Consider the following 15,000-nt stretch of genomic DNA (forward strand, 5'->3'; position numbering starts at 1 on the left):
GGACTGAAGGAGGGAAGGAGAGAAGGCCTGAAGGACTGAAGGAGGGAAGGAAATACCAAAGGTGCCAGTGAAGGATTCAGTGAAGGAGAAATGGACAGAGTCTGAGTCCTCTCTGATTCTCTGGTAAGTCTCAGCTGCTTCCTTCCTCTGGTTTTATTCATTCACAATTTTTCTTTCTCACCACTTGAGAAAAACGTTGTTATTCGTCGAGTCGCCGCTGTCGTTGCCCATTGAGTCAATAAAGTTGCTTCAAATCAGATCTAGCTCTTCACTCATAAGAAGCTTCAGCTTCACTGTGGCGGCCATTTTGATCAGACCTGAGAGCTAAGCTACACATTGAAGGAAAATTCCACTTTTAAAAAAAACAGGCTCTTATTTTGAAAGGTAAACAAAGGTTAACATACCAGACACGTGATTGGACGTTTCCACATTCCTCCATAACAGAAGGTCAGACGTCAAACAGGAAGTGGCTCTAATGTGGCGGCACAATCAATCTGATCAGTCTCTGTTTGATGATCAATGAGTCAGTGATGACACAGTCTCATTGGTCAGAACAAATGATTGACAGGTGTGACTGGGACAGAGGAGGGTCAAAGGTCAGAGTTAAACTGATTCACACATACACACACCCATTTACACACACACACACACACACACACACACACACACACACTCACACACACACTAACACTCTCACACACACACACACACACACACATTCACACACACACACACACACACACACACTCACACACAAACGCATCGAATACCAAACTCCTCTTTTCCTCTCTTTGATTCCTCGTCTTGTTTTTCTTTGCTCTCGAAGCATGACATCATACCCCTCTGAGAGATGCTGCTGTTGCTAGGATACCACCAGCTGACTCCCTGGTCCATTTTTAGAGGGAAGAAGAGGGACGGGAGGTGGGGGAGGGGAATGATTATATCACTGTGAGAACGACTGAATAATGAAAGAAAACAGAAACATCTTTCACCAGCTCGGTGACACATTCATTGAAAACATTCTGAACGAAACTGGTCTAAACCAGTTCAGAATTTAAACTGGAACCCCTAACCGTTTTTAATCTGTTCACACACAAGTAAGAACCATAAACCATAAACCACCACTTCCGGAGCATATTCTTCTCACTTCCGGAGCATATTCTTCTCTAACGCCAGGTCCTTCGCTCACAAAATGGATGACATGGAGCTAATGATCGCTGGTAGCAACTCTGTCTGAGACTAGGGTTAGGTTAGTCGGGGTTAGGTGATGACCCCGACTCTGGAGCAGAGGAGGACTGGTGCTCACAGAGCTGCATCATAAACAACCACTGTTCAACTGAGACAGTCACACACAGACAGACCCTAACCCTACAACAGTGGTTACTACAGCTGTTCACATTCCACCTGATTGCAGAGGGCTTATCCTGACAGAGGTCACATCAGAGCTGGAGACTATAATCAGGCTTAAACTGTACTTCCCAAATTCCCCCAACACGTGAAATGTCCCACCGGAGGAAGTAACACACTTGATCATTCTAAGCATATCTACAGAACCGGACGCTTCCACATCTGAGGGTCTGACCACATCTGCCTGCACCTCGTCCCATCCCACACTCACCATAAAAAGTATCAAATCCTCAACCGAAGGAGCTCCCTCCCAACAAAATGGGATTTATTTGAACATCGGGTCCTAAAAGAATACAGAAGAACTGTTCTGTTTTACATCACAAGCTGCACTGACGTCACTGTGGTCTTTCCAAATCAGAAACCCTGGATGACGAGAGAAATCCACACTCCTCAGAGCTTACGATGTTGCCTTCAAGTCAGGACACACGGCCCTGTACAGCACAGGGGGAATGGACTTAAAAAAAGGCGATTGAGGACCACTTCAGACAACAACACAAGGCGGGTGTGGCAGGGAGCAGCATCACCTCAAACTCCACCATCGATGCTTCGCTGGCAGAGGAGCTCAACTGTTTCTTTGCACAGTTTGAAGTGAAAAGTCCTCTCCCACAAGGCGCCCAGGCACTTGACAGGAACATTAGGTGAGACAGGTGTTCAGATCGATAAACCTGAGGAAGGCTGGCCCAGGTGGAGTCCTCGGAAAGGTACTCAGGACTTGTGCTTACCAACTCGCTGCTGTCTTCACAAACATTTTCAACCTGTCTGTGGCCCACGCTATCGTTCCACCCTGCCTGAAAACAGCCACTATCATCCCTGTGCCTGGAGAGACTTTGTACTGAGGCATATCAAAGACTGCCTCCCTTTGACCTCTATCAATTTGCATACAGTGCAAACAGGTCGACAGAGGATGCCATCACCACGTCTCTCCACGCGGCTCTGAATCACCTGGACCACAGAGTATGTTCGGATGCTCTTCAGATTACAGCTCAGCATTCGATACTATCATACTGATCAGGAAACAGCTCCACCTAGGCCTTCGTCTGTCAACCTCTCTTCCACCCTCACTCTCAGCTGTGGCACCCCACAAGGCTGCGTGTTGAGCACACTACTATACTCACTTTGTACACATGACTGTACACCAACCCATACTTCTAACTCTGTTATTAAATTTGCGGCTGACACGACAGTGGTGGGACCCATCTCGCTAGACAATTTGTTCGTCTAACAAGACGGGGTCAAGAAACTGAACACAAATAAAAAAAAAAAAACTAATCTTAGAGTTATTAACCACCCAGGGCTGCCCCCTCCCCTCAGTCCAGGATACTGCAAACACCCGCTACCTCTCCAAAGCAAAAAACAATATTAAAGACTGTTCTCACCCTGGTCACCATCTCTTTGATCTCCTGTCCATCCATCTGTCCTAACCCACAGATGGATGTCAGGGACCCCCGCCTGAAAATACAAGTGTGGTGCTTTCTGGGAGGTGGACAGATCTTCAGAGGACAGATCTTCAGTAGACAAATCTTCAGTAGACAGATCATCAGTGGACAGATCTTCAGTGGACAGATCTTCAGTTGACAGATCTACAGAGGACAGGTCTTCAGTAGAAAGATCTACAGAGGATAGATCTTCAGTAGACAGATCTTCAGTGGACAGATCATCAGGAGACAGAGGTTCAGGAGACAGAGGTTCGGGAGACAGATCTTCAGTAGACAGATCTTCAGAGGACAGATCTTCAGTAGACAGATCTTCAGAGGACAGATCTTCAGGAGACAGAGGTTCAGTGGACAGATCTTCAGGAGGCAGAGGTTCAGGAGGCAGATCTTCAGGAGACAGAGGTTCAGGAGACAGAGGTTCAGGAGGCAGATCTTCAGTAGACAGATCTTCAGTGGACAGATCTTCAGAGGACAGATCTTCAGGAGACAGAGGTTCAGGAGACAGAGGTTCAGGAGACAGATCTTCAGTAGACAGATCTTCAGTGGACAGATCTTCAGAGGACAGATCTTCAGGAGACAGAGGTTCAGGAGACAGAGGTTCAGGAGACAGATCTTCAGTAGACAGATCTTCAGTGGACAGATCTTCAGAGGACAGATCTTCAGGAGACAGAGGTTCAGTGGACAGATCTTCAGGAGACAGAGGTTCATTGGTCTTATTATGAACTTTGTGCTTGTTTAAGAATGGAGTTTTTGAATGAACATGTTTGTTTTTTTACTGTGGTTCTACCGTCTCTTTTTTATCGATACCATCTAATTTATAATGTATATGAAATGTACAATAATCATCTTTATGTTTCATAACAGTAAAACGGAAACACAATTTTAATGAATGGATGTTGGCTGTAAGAATGAGGTTGTGGTTCTTAACATTAAAAATGTATGATAAAATAAACCAACAGTGACTTTTGATCATAGAAACAAGATCAGGCCCTGTAAGCAGGTTTAAGTCTGTTCACAGACTCACACAGACACAAACTGTTACCTGTGTTAATCTGAACTGATTCTCTCTGATCCTCCGCTCAGGTCTTTGATGAGTCATGACGTCTCAGCAGGAGGTGTCTTCCTTCAGGACGTTTTTTCAGTACGTGGAGGACAGTGGACTTCGAACATATGATGGTTTGGTGATACAAAATGCCTCAGACATTGCCAGAGAAAGCGACCGCATTCGTAATCAGACCAACTGGACATACCTGCAGGAAAAACACCAAAAGAAGAGACGACAAGAAGAAGCCATCAAGAGGTAGAAGATAAAAAAACAGACCATTTTGTTTTTAATGTTTACCTGTATTACAAAAGGTGCAACCCGAACTTCATCTGAGCTGGAACATGCCAACAGTCACATTGCTTGTATGTGTAACATATTTAATATTGAATCATAGGCCAACTCATCCTGTCAAATCCAGTTGTGCACAAAAGCTGAAAATGCAGTATGACAAAACTTATTCTCACTTATTAAACTATGCACCAATACGTGCAGTTGCAGCCACTTCCTCTTAAAACCAGCTGGTTTAGTGTCAGAGAAACAGTCAGTCCTTCTACTGACTGTCAGAACTGTTCTGGCAGGTTGGTCTGTCTAAAGCTGGACTCACTCAGGCACAAAGATCCAGGAGCATGGCTCTGATATTACTCATGTTTTTCATTCATATTATCTTCTAGCAGAGACTCATCTGTCATGTAGTATCAGACATGTTTGATTCTGTGATTGACCTCTTTGTAGTCACAAAGATGGATTTATATCCTTAAAATGGTTAAATGGTTAAAAAACCGGGAAATGTTTTTAAAATTTAATTCTGACCTGAATCATTTGATGATCATGAGGATATGGAATTAACTGGTTGTGTGAGGAATGTGAATGTTTTACAGTCCTCACACAAGACTCAGGTTCAGAGTTTGTGTTCAGGTGCAACATCCTCCATCATGTTTGATATACAGTAAGTCCCAACTTTTCCATGAAATTCAATTCTAAATGAGGACGTCAACCAAGACATGACAGTATAAAGAAGTGATTTTTATTCTTGTAACCTTGGTGTGTGCTTTACATGTTTATGTTATCAAGTGTTGATGGATGACGATCATTTACCGTGTCTTTCAATCCATTCAGGATTGGTGAAGATGTTGCCATGGCAACAGAAGTTTCGTACTCTGGAAAACATTTCAGAATGGGTTTCATGACAATGCCTGCACCGCAAGACCGTCTCCCCCCCCCAAGTCAGGGCTTCACAGTCCGATCCCAGTCCCTCCACTCTGTGGGCGGAGGAGAAGACGAATCCAACCACAACCGAAAACAACCCCCACCAAAACCGAAGAGAGACCCCAACACCAAACTGAGCAGCAGCTCTGAGATGGTGAACGGAGGCACTGGAGACGTGAGGAGAGACCAGCAAGAGACCAAAGAGACAACGGAGCAGGTGGAGGGTGAGGACAGCTCCGAGTTTATCTGAGTCCAAACTTTAAATAGCGTGTAATAGATCAAATAATTTTACTGTGATATTTACTTTGAGGGCGAATGATTATAGAGTGACTGACAATTGTTTTGTGTTTGTTAAATATTAACCTGTCAGACAAATAAGTGAGTGTTGCAGGAAGTCACAGAGGAAGTGATGTCATAGTGTTTTTTAAGTGTAAACATCAGTGATTGTCTCTCCCTGTCTGTCTTTTTGCAGCTCAATGCCCTTTTTACACCGAGGACTACAAGAAGCTGCCTCCACCCAAACCCAAGAGGAACCCAAACACTCAGCTCAGCACCTCCTTTGACGAGTCCTACATCCATAACCATGGTAACAAGAAGTCTTCTTTGCGGTGGGATAAATCTTCATCCCAAAGTCAAAGTCCTGTATTCAGGGACACAGAGGATGAGGAGCCGGTTTATATTGAGATGGTGGGTAACATCCTGCGAGAGTTGAAAAGTCAAGAAGTCTTGGAGGACGATCAGAGCGAGTCAGTGTATGAGGAGATGAAGTACCCGATGCTGGAGGAGTTCCTGCAGGATGCTCACTCTGCCATCATGGATTCTGAAGCCTGGTCCCGTGGATCTTTGTGCGATATCCCTTCACCCTTCCCCAACCTCCTGACACATCGTCCGCCATTGCTCGTCTTCCCCCCTGCCCCCGCTAAGTGCTCCCCTAACTCTGATGAGTCCCCCCTCACACCCTTAGATGTTACCCGGCTGCCCATGATAGAAAACGTCTCCTACAGCAAATCCAGTGGTGTTGAGCACCCGCAGATCTCCAGCCACCACCGCAAAGACCGAGGCAGAGACCGAGAACGGGACAGAGACCTCTCCTCCACCCACACCATCACATCCTCCGGTCGATCATCGGCTCCGCCTCTCCCATCCAACCTCTACAAATCATCTGGCTCTGCCCATGGTGGCCATGGTTACCCTCGTAGCCAATCAGCATGTCCGTCTCCGGTCAGCATGTGTCGCTCTCTGACCCCTCTGAGCCTGAAGAGGCCGCCACCATATGACTCACTGATATCTGGAGGAAGTATGCCTCGCTCTTCATCTTCATCGTCATCATCCTCACACAAAGCGGGGGAAGGCGGATGTAAACTCAGTAACTCTTCCTCGACCCACGGTTCCATGCAGAATGTGTCGATGAGGTCACATACTCCAACAAGCCCATTGGACGAACTGAACAACATGTTTACCTCAGGTAGACAGGTGGGGAGGAGATGTTCAGGAGGCAGGAAGAGCAGGGAGGGTGAAGGTTAGTACCTAGTTCAACATCTGACTACGGTCAAATTAAATCAAACCTTGACATTTCAAGGCAGCAGGTTACCGTATCATGTGTCACAAGAATCTGAAGGTTGAACTGTGTCATGATGTTACTTCTGCCTTTGTTGTCCTTCTGTAGAATATAGATCTCTGCCTAGACATGACAGAGATGGACGATCCAGTCCAGGTTCCAGCAGGATGGGTAGGTCATCTGTTAGTCCCACCATGATGCTGTCTGGAGGAGGAGGAGGAGGAGGTGAGTAAGGCTACAACACAACGGGGAAGGGTGATTAGAGAGTAGAGCAGCTCATCCACTAATCACATGGTTGATGGTTCGTTAAATCTGTTTCCTTGTTTTGTTTACTGAGGTTCCAGACAGGTCAACTTCAGGTGAAATTCAGGTGAACATCATGTGAACATCAGGTCAACTTCAGGTCAACATCATGTGAACATCAGGTCAACTTCAGGTCAACTTCAGGTCAACTTCAGGTGAACCTCAGGTCAACTTCAGGTGAACGTTAGGTGAACTTCAGGTGAACTTCAGGTGAACGTTAGGTGAACTTCAGGTGAACTTCAGGTGAACGTTAGGTGAACTTCAGGTGAACTTCAGGTGAACATCATGTGAACTTCAGGTGAACCTCAGGTGAACCTCAGGTCAGCTTCAGGTGAACATCAGGTGAACCTCAGGTCAACTTCAGGTGAACATCAGGTGAACATCAGGTGGACATCAGGTGAACTTCAGGTGAACACCAGGTGAACATCAGGTGAACATCAGGTGGACATCAAGTGAACTTCAGGTGAACACCAGGTGAACATCAGGTGAACATCAGGTGAACCTCAGGTCAACTTCAGGTGAACATCAGGTTAACATCTGGTCAACTTCAGGTGAACATCAGGTGAACATCAGGTGAACATCAGGTCAACTTCAGGTGAACATCAGGTGAACATCTGGTGAACATCAGGTCAACTTCAGGTGAAGATCAGGTGGACATCAGGTCAACTTCAGGTGAACATCAGGTGGACATCAGGTCAACTTCAGATGAACATCAGGTGAACATCAGGTGAACCTCAGGTCAGCTTCAGGTGAACTTCAGGTGAACGTCAGGTGAATTTCAGGTGAACATCTCATCTCTGTTTGAGTTTATTCTTGTAAAATGATTTTATCTACAGAGTCACAGTCTGTTTGTAAACTCGGACGTTCAGCCTCGACGTCAGGAGTTCCTTCACCTGGTGGGACGCCTCAACGTCACCTGCATGAAGCACATCACCCTGCCCTTAGTCAGGTACACCTGTAAAATCTGTCTGTCTGTCTGCCTGTCTGTCTAGCTGTCTGCCTGTCTGTCTACCTGTCTGTCTGCCTGGCTGTCTACCTGTCTGCCTCTTTGTTTTGATTCATTTTCTTATCACGAAAAGTGGCAGCAGTTTTATTATGAACCTTTTTATTTCACACAGGATTCAACTTCTCTGAACAACAGAATATAAAACATTAATAGACGGACAGAAGGTTTGATCCATCAGCTGATCGACATGTGAACTGTAAAGATATAAACATGTAAACATGAAAGATGTCATGGAGTTTGTCAGTGTTCAAAAGTTTATTTGACTTTTGTACTTTTAGTTTTGTGTAAAATATTTGGTGTTTAAAATAAATGTTTCTGTATTTTGTCTGAACATGAACTATTGACACAAACACTAACATTCATCTGTACTTACATATTTAACAGTCGCAACAATTTGATACTGATTCTAACTTGGTGTCATTATTCATACAAACATTAAACTAACATAAATTAACATTAAACAAACATTAAACCAACACTGACTGAAGGGATGAAATATATACATATACATGTATCTATAACCCCGCCCAGCTCAGATTATACCACGCCCACTACTGCCTGACTCATTACTAATGAACCACAACCTGTTCCCCTAACCCTCAAGTCCTGACATCTTCTTGTTATGTTCCACTAATCAACACAATGTTGGATGGAGCTTTTCCATCGACTTTCTGAAAAAATGAAGGAGGTTCCTGGAGTTTACAAACCCTTGGGATAAACAGATGATCTTTAGGTTTTCAACAATGTAAAACAATAATTACTTTGTGAGCACAGGCAACACTTCTGAAGAAGGTTTGTGGTTCTGCAGCAGTGATGAATATATGATCATAAACTGAAATAATCTATAATAACAAGTGTTGAACCACAAGGATGAAGACTCAGGAGACAAAAAAGGTTTTTAAAAATCAGGGTCTTCACTCACAGGAAGTGAAAAACACAATGACAGATAAACAGAGGGGGGGTTGGAGACAAACATCCGAGGTCCACTGCTTTTTTCAGACTGATGCAGTTCTCATTAGCGGACACGCTAAAGTAGCAAATAACCTTGAGCCAATGTCTGCGTTGAGCTGCGTTCAGGTAAATCGTTGGCGTGTTGTTAGTTTGACAGCGTGGAAAGGGACTGACTGCACTACTGACACATCTGAGGTCTGTTGGAAAGTATTTCATTGTTGCTTTGAGAGAGGTTACATGCCACAGGGACACGCAAAAGCGCACAACCTGGCAAAACCTCAAAAAAATGGAAAATATAAATGTACACAAAGGCTGGATGTTAGAATGAGGACAGATTACGTCAGTGGCTCAGGAGGAAGAGTTGTTCGATCCCATATATAGTCATAATGGTGTAAATAAACGTTTTGCTTAAGGAACTAACAGTCAGATTTTAAATTTTACTAAAACATCAGAATCCATCTTGATTCATGTTCTTTGATCTCATTAACATTTTTGTCTTTTCTTTTACAGATGATCTGAATGTTTTTCTTACACACAACTGTCATCAAATAATCATAACAACCTAATCCAGAACAATTAAATCTGAGTGAAAATAAAGTTAATAAAGTCACATCTGTCTGTCTGTCTCATTGTCTCCCTGTCTGTCTCAGTGTCTGTCTCACTCACTCACGGTCGGTCTGTCTATCTGTCTGACTGTCTGTCTCATTTTCTCCCTGTCTGACTGTCTCACTCACTCACGGTCTGTCTGTCTGACGGTCTGTCTCATTTTCTCCCTGTCTGTCTCACTCATTTGCGGTCTGTCTATCCGTCTGTCTGACTGTCTGTCTCATTTTCTCCCTGTCTGACTGTCTCACTCACTCACGGTCTGTCTGTCTGACTGTCTGTTTCATTTTCTCCCTGTCTGTCTCACTCATTCACGGTCTGTCTCTCTGTCTGTCTTGCTGTCTCACTGAGAAACAAACTACAGATGAACACAAACAGAAACAAAATGACACAGAAACAAATGAAAGATGAAGACCTACAAACCACCGATGAACACAAACAGAAACTGTCACAAACTTGGAGTGACGTCTTGTGTGTTTGTTGATCTGTTGATCTCCAGATGCCGTGGCTCTGCGGCGACGCCACCATGATGGAGATGATCGAGAAGAAAAGAATTCTATGTCATGAGATTAAAGCTCGTCAGCGGCCCGAGAAAAATCTGTGTAAACAAGACAGTATGCCCATCCTGCCCAGCTGGAGGAGGAAACACCCGCCGCCATATTCAGCCCCCGCCTCCGGACAGAGCAGCACTGTCTTCTGGGACACGGCCATCTGAAACACAGACCAACACAGTCTTCTGGTGATGATGATGATGATGAAGGGCTAGGATTTGATTGACAGTATCAGCTGTCAATAAAGTTGAATCGAAGGTCAGGTTTTAGACCAACACTCAGTCACTAGAATAAAAACGTTAATAGCTAAAATAAGCAACATTAGTTTAGTATCAGTCAAAATGTCAATAAACAACATTTACAAAACAAACAAATCAACATTATTTTCAAAGCACTAAACTTTAAAAAATCATTTAATGAAACAGGAAAAGTCACAGATCAGTTTTTCAAAAGACAGACCAGTGAAAAAAAACTTAGTTTTAACAAAGATAAGATAAGATATACCTTTATATGTCCCACAATGGGGAAATTCAGGCATTACAGCAGCAAAGCTGACAGGAGAATATATAAGAAATTTACAAAAAAGGGTCATTATGTACAAAATTTAACAAATAATAACATTAAATAAAAAACACCAAAGGTATATAAATCATCACATTAATTTACCATTTTCACAATTGAAAAAAACGTATCATTCAATTGATTTACAATAATTATTATTATAATTATAATTACTGATAATGTTTTTGTATTTAAAGAAATCACAAATTAAAAAAATACATTTAACATTTTTGTAAATGTCACAATAAGACATGAAATATTGACAGAAACATAAAGTGAGAAAATCAGACAAAGGAACACCCACCCACACACAACTGCCCAGCAACCCCCCCACACACACACACTGTGTAGCAGCTGTCCTCTTTCTACACTTATTTTTGTATCTGACCCTAACCTTTATAACGTCTTCTCTGTGTGGAAACAATGAGCTGTTGCGAAATATAATTTTATAATTAAATTAAATCTGTGATGTCCGTGTGTGTGAGAATTTTTTTTTTATATTAAAAAACATTTTGTAATGATGACAAAAGAATATTTAGGTGAGTTTGGTTTTATCCACTGTCCCTGAAACACAACATGAACTCCAGATTAAGCCCCTCCACATCAACTCTACATCAACTCTAGATCTATAGGAAATATTATTTTCAAACGAACTTCAGATTATGAAACATTTTCCTCCATATCAACTTATGAATTCATACTTAGCATCAGATCATATAGTTCAGGTTTTTGACCTTGTGTTAATTAAAACCGTATTTTGATCCGGTTTTTGTTTTGTTGTTTAATCTCTGAATAAATGTCTGACGATGCTTTTTTCATCACTAACTTTCTCCAACAGCAATAGGGTTAACGCTAACCCAATAGAATGAAGTGTTTGTGTTACGTTTTCAGAAGCACGACCTAAATGCAGAGTACAGTACAAATAATAACAGGTACAAACAGGAAGAACTGAGTCAGAGGACTTGGAGCACAGAGACTAATCACACAAGGGAAGATTGAACCCAGGTGAGACATGAGTTTCAGGTGCAGACAATCACAGGGGAACAGGAAGTGCAGAGACAAGAGGAACAAACTCCAGATGAACGAACAGGATAACAAAGGTAAATTAACTAAGACCACACACAAGGAAAGCTACAGGATATAATCTTAACACAAAGTAATAAAGTAGTCCAAAACAAAAATACTTTAAAGTTCAAGAGTTCTTGGGGCATAATCATTGGTTTGCTCTTTTAAATTAAACAAAGTAAATTAATCCGATTTTTGCATAATCAAAAAGGAATCGAGTTTTGAACAAATTGAAAAAGTTTTAGTTAACAGTGATTTTAGATTAGAAATCAAATTTCTGTTAATTAGGTTGAATCATATGAAAATGTTTACTAAATGAAAGTAGTGTATATATTTACCAATATAAGTAAAAAAGGTCACCTGAAGGTCACTTGACAGCCATGTGATGATGTGTTTGGGACAGTGGATAACAATTGGCGTCTGTACAGAGATATTGATAAATGCAGTGCATTGATATATTGATGAAGTGAGAGATGTGACTGTTAAATCTAATGAAATGAAAGCAAAGCATTCTGGGATAGGATGTTGAAACTTGTGTGATTAATGTAAATTATCCTGATCTGATCATGTGATTGATTCAAAGTAATAAAGTATTTTACCCAATATTGGGTCCACTTGTATTGATCTTACTATATCTGGTGCTGAAATGCAGTCACAGTAAAAGTCCTTGTTTAAATAAATCTACAACTGGTGCTGAATTGCAGTTACACTGGTGTTTGTAGTAATAATGGCGCTTTGGTTATATAATAATAATAATAATAACACGTCTGGTGCTGAGTTGGCGTGAGCTCCCCCTCCTGGTGGCCGGTGATAGGGTTGTAATTCACCATGTCAGCAGTTGGGGGAGAAAAGAAGAGAGGACGGGAGAGGGAGGGAGAGTGTCTGCACCTCCCGCTGAGTGTCCGTCAATCATATGGGGATCTGAGTCACAATTTGTCTTCAGTCCCAATCAGTGTCCAGTTTGACATGTCAAATGAATAAAAATTGTTGAAAATAATGATAAAGAGATAAATAAAAGAAAAGTGGTCCTGTGTCCCTGTTTCCCAAAACATTTCCACAGCATAGGGATAATGTTCTATGTAAAAATTATTTAAATGAATGAAAATTATTAAAGAATATATAAAAATAAATAATAAATAAATATAACAGAAAAATAAAGAAAGAAACAAATAAAACACAATTTCCTATAGCAGGAGAGTTGTGTCGTCTCCCAAAGGAAACAGGGAATGCACTCGCCGCCCACCCATCCCCATCATCCCGGTCCCGGAACGGCTGGCGGTCCCGACGGCAGCGTCCGCCCCGTCGGACCAGGGGGTTAGGTGAGAGGGACTGAGTCCATCTCCCGGAGGAAACGGAAATGGCACTCTCCACCCACCCAGTCCCATCACTTTGGTCCCAGGACGGAGCAAAGTGTGTTAAAATTGAGGTAAGTATAAATAAGTAGGCAAAACTGTGCCTTACGAAAAAATAAAAATTGGTGTCCGGCTTTTCTGGCAACGTTTCGACCTATCTTGGTCTTCATCAGGCCAGCGGGACACATACAGCTCATAATTAGCGTCAATTCATGGGACGTAACAATACAGCTTGAGCGATCCTGTCTGCTCGATGTGCGTGTATGAAATGGGCTCCCTTCCTGGGGCTCCTCCTTTTATACTCTCTGAAAAGGCTCCTCCTCTTAACTCTTCTTAGTTTTAAATAAAGCCTGTTAACCCCATAATCCCCAATACCCAATGGATCAGCCCAAATTTAGGGTCAAGATCAGGGTAGGGAATGTGGTCAGGGTTAGGACGAGGGTAATGGCCTGGTCCTCCCCATGGAGGCCCAGGAAATGCACGGTCCTTCCCCCTGGTCCCTCTTCCTCCCCGGTCCCCAGAAGAGCCGTCCCGGTTTTGCGGTTGGGGTCGCTGGTGAAGGGTCTGGTCACGGAAGCGACCCCGTCTTCCGTAACGGACCTGCTGCCATTCCCCCTCGTTGGCAGTGGAAAACATAACAATAATAAAAAAAGTGAAAAAAAGTTTTTTTCGTATCTTTTATTTTTCAATGTTTCTATCTCTTTAATAATCAAAGAGACCTTACCAAATAAGGTTTTAATAAATAAAAGGAAGCTTAACCCCTTAATAAAATACAAGAATAAAAAAATAAAAAAATAAAAAAAATAAAAAAAACGAAAAAAAACTCCCTGTTAATCAACGAAAAAAAAGTGCCCCTGTGCGACGTTTCGACACTTCCGTGTCTTCTTCAGGCTGGGCACTTCAGCAAACGGTAGACAAAAGTCTAATCAATCAAAAAAAAGTAGCTCAAACAAAATAATAACGGCTAACAAGCTAGTAGCAGCTAACGAGCTCACCCTCTGTGTGTTGCCTCTGCTGTTGCTCCGCTCCAAGTGAGCAGGCTGCAGCGTGCGCTGCTATTAACACCCTCCCCTGTATGGAGTAAATTGGTGTCACCCAGTTTTTTAGTTTGACCAATACCAAATGTAAAATAAAATCCCTTTAACCCCATAAATGCCAATAGGTTTTTAATGAAAGCATTTAATTCAATAAATAAAATCAATTGTTTTAAACTCTTTAATAAATTAAAACTACTTAAACAATTTAATTTTAATTGTTAAACATATGAATTACTACTTTGATAAATTTTAACCCTTAAGTAATTAATTTTAAAACCCTAAAACTAATGAAATAATTATGACTTATAAAAAATTGTTTTATCCAAATGTTTATCTTCTAATCTCTAAATCTTAAATCTACAAATTGTTTAACTACAAAATATGTAATTAAATTAAATGTTCTAACTCTCCAATAAAATAAATTAATTTTTTTATTCCAATTATTTTACATAGAAATTAGTACTGTAATAAATTATAACTCTTAATAAATAATTTTAAACCCTAAAAATATGAAAATTTTAACTTTTTAATTGTAAATGTAATATATCAATTGTCCAAATTTTTCATTTTTTTTATTTTTAACAGATGTAATTTGCATAACAACAAAATTACTAAATTAGGGTTAGATTTAGATAAAATTAAGTAGTTAGGGTTAGGGTTAGGATTAGGGGTTAGGGTTAGGGCTAAAATATGAATAGGGCTAAGAACAAGCCACATATAATGGTTAGGTTTAGGGTTAAGTTTAGGTAGGGGTTAAGAGGTTAGGTTTAGGTCAATTCAGGTTAGGGTTAGGGTTAGGGGGTTAGGGTTAGGGGGTTAGGGTTAGGTAAACGATACTGAACCCGTCTCCCGAAGGAAACGGGGAATGCACTCTCCGCCCACCCATCCCCGTCATCCCGGTCCCGGAATGGCTGGCGGTCCC

At 41.8% G+C, this 15,000-nt stretch overlaps 2 protein-coding genes across 5 annotated transcripts in view; one reads left to right on the plus strand and one right to left on the minus strand.

The window, feature by feature from the left end:
• nyap2a (neuronal tyrosine-phosphorylated phosphoinositide-3-kinase adaptor 2a) overlaps nt 1–11,097 on the plus strand; it is an 11,978-nt gene extending 881 nt beyond the window's left edge. The window contains exons 1-7 of one of the 4 annotated variants that reach the window (XM_035623833.2): nt 1–123; nt 3,924–4,140; nt 5,002–5,315; nt 5,564–6,610; nt 6,758–6,874; nt 7,789–7,901; nt 9,420–9,594. The exon at nt 1–123 is cut by the window's left edge and continues 881 nt beyond it. In XM_035623833.2, the coding sequence (XP_035479726.2) occupies nt 3,938–4,140; nt 5,002–5,315; nt 5,564–6,610; nt 6,758–6,874; nt 7,789–7,901; nt 9,420–9,428 (1,803 nt within the window). In that variant the 5' untranslated portion in view covers nt 1–123; nt 3,924–3,937 and the 3' untranslated portion in view covers nt 9,429–9,594. The other 3 variants (XM_035623832.2, XM_047335495.1, XM_035623829.2) reach the window with 3 other exon arrangements.
• Nucleotides 3,018–3,548, minus strand: LOC118299808 (keratin-associated protein 4-3). Its single transcript, XM_035623834.2, has one exon. The coding sequence runs from the start codon at nt 3,546–3,548 to the stop codon at nt 3,018–3,020; it is 531 nt and encodes a 176-aa protein (XP_035479727.2).
• Nucleotides 11,098–15,000: the final 3,903 nt, after the last annotated feature.

This window comes from Scophthalmus maximus, chromosome 11 (genome assembly GCF_022379125.1).
Source record: "Scophthalmus maximus strain ysfricsl-2021 chromosome 11, ASM2237912v1, whole genome shotgun sequence".
Taxonomy (NCBI): domain Eukaryota; kingdom Metazoa; phylum Chordata; class Actinopteri; order Pleuronectiformes; family Scophthalmidae; genus Scophthalmus; species Scophthalmus maximus.

Excerpts from the sequence above, each read along its gene's own strand:
- LOC118299808 (XM_035623834.2), bottom strand. The coding sequence starts at position 3,548 with ATGAACCTCTGTCTCCTGAAGATCTGTCCACTGAACCTCTGTCTCCTG.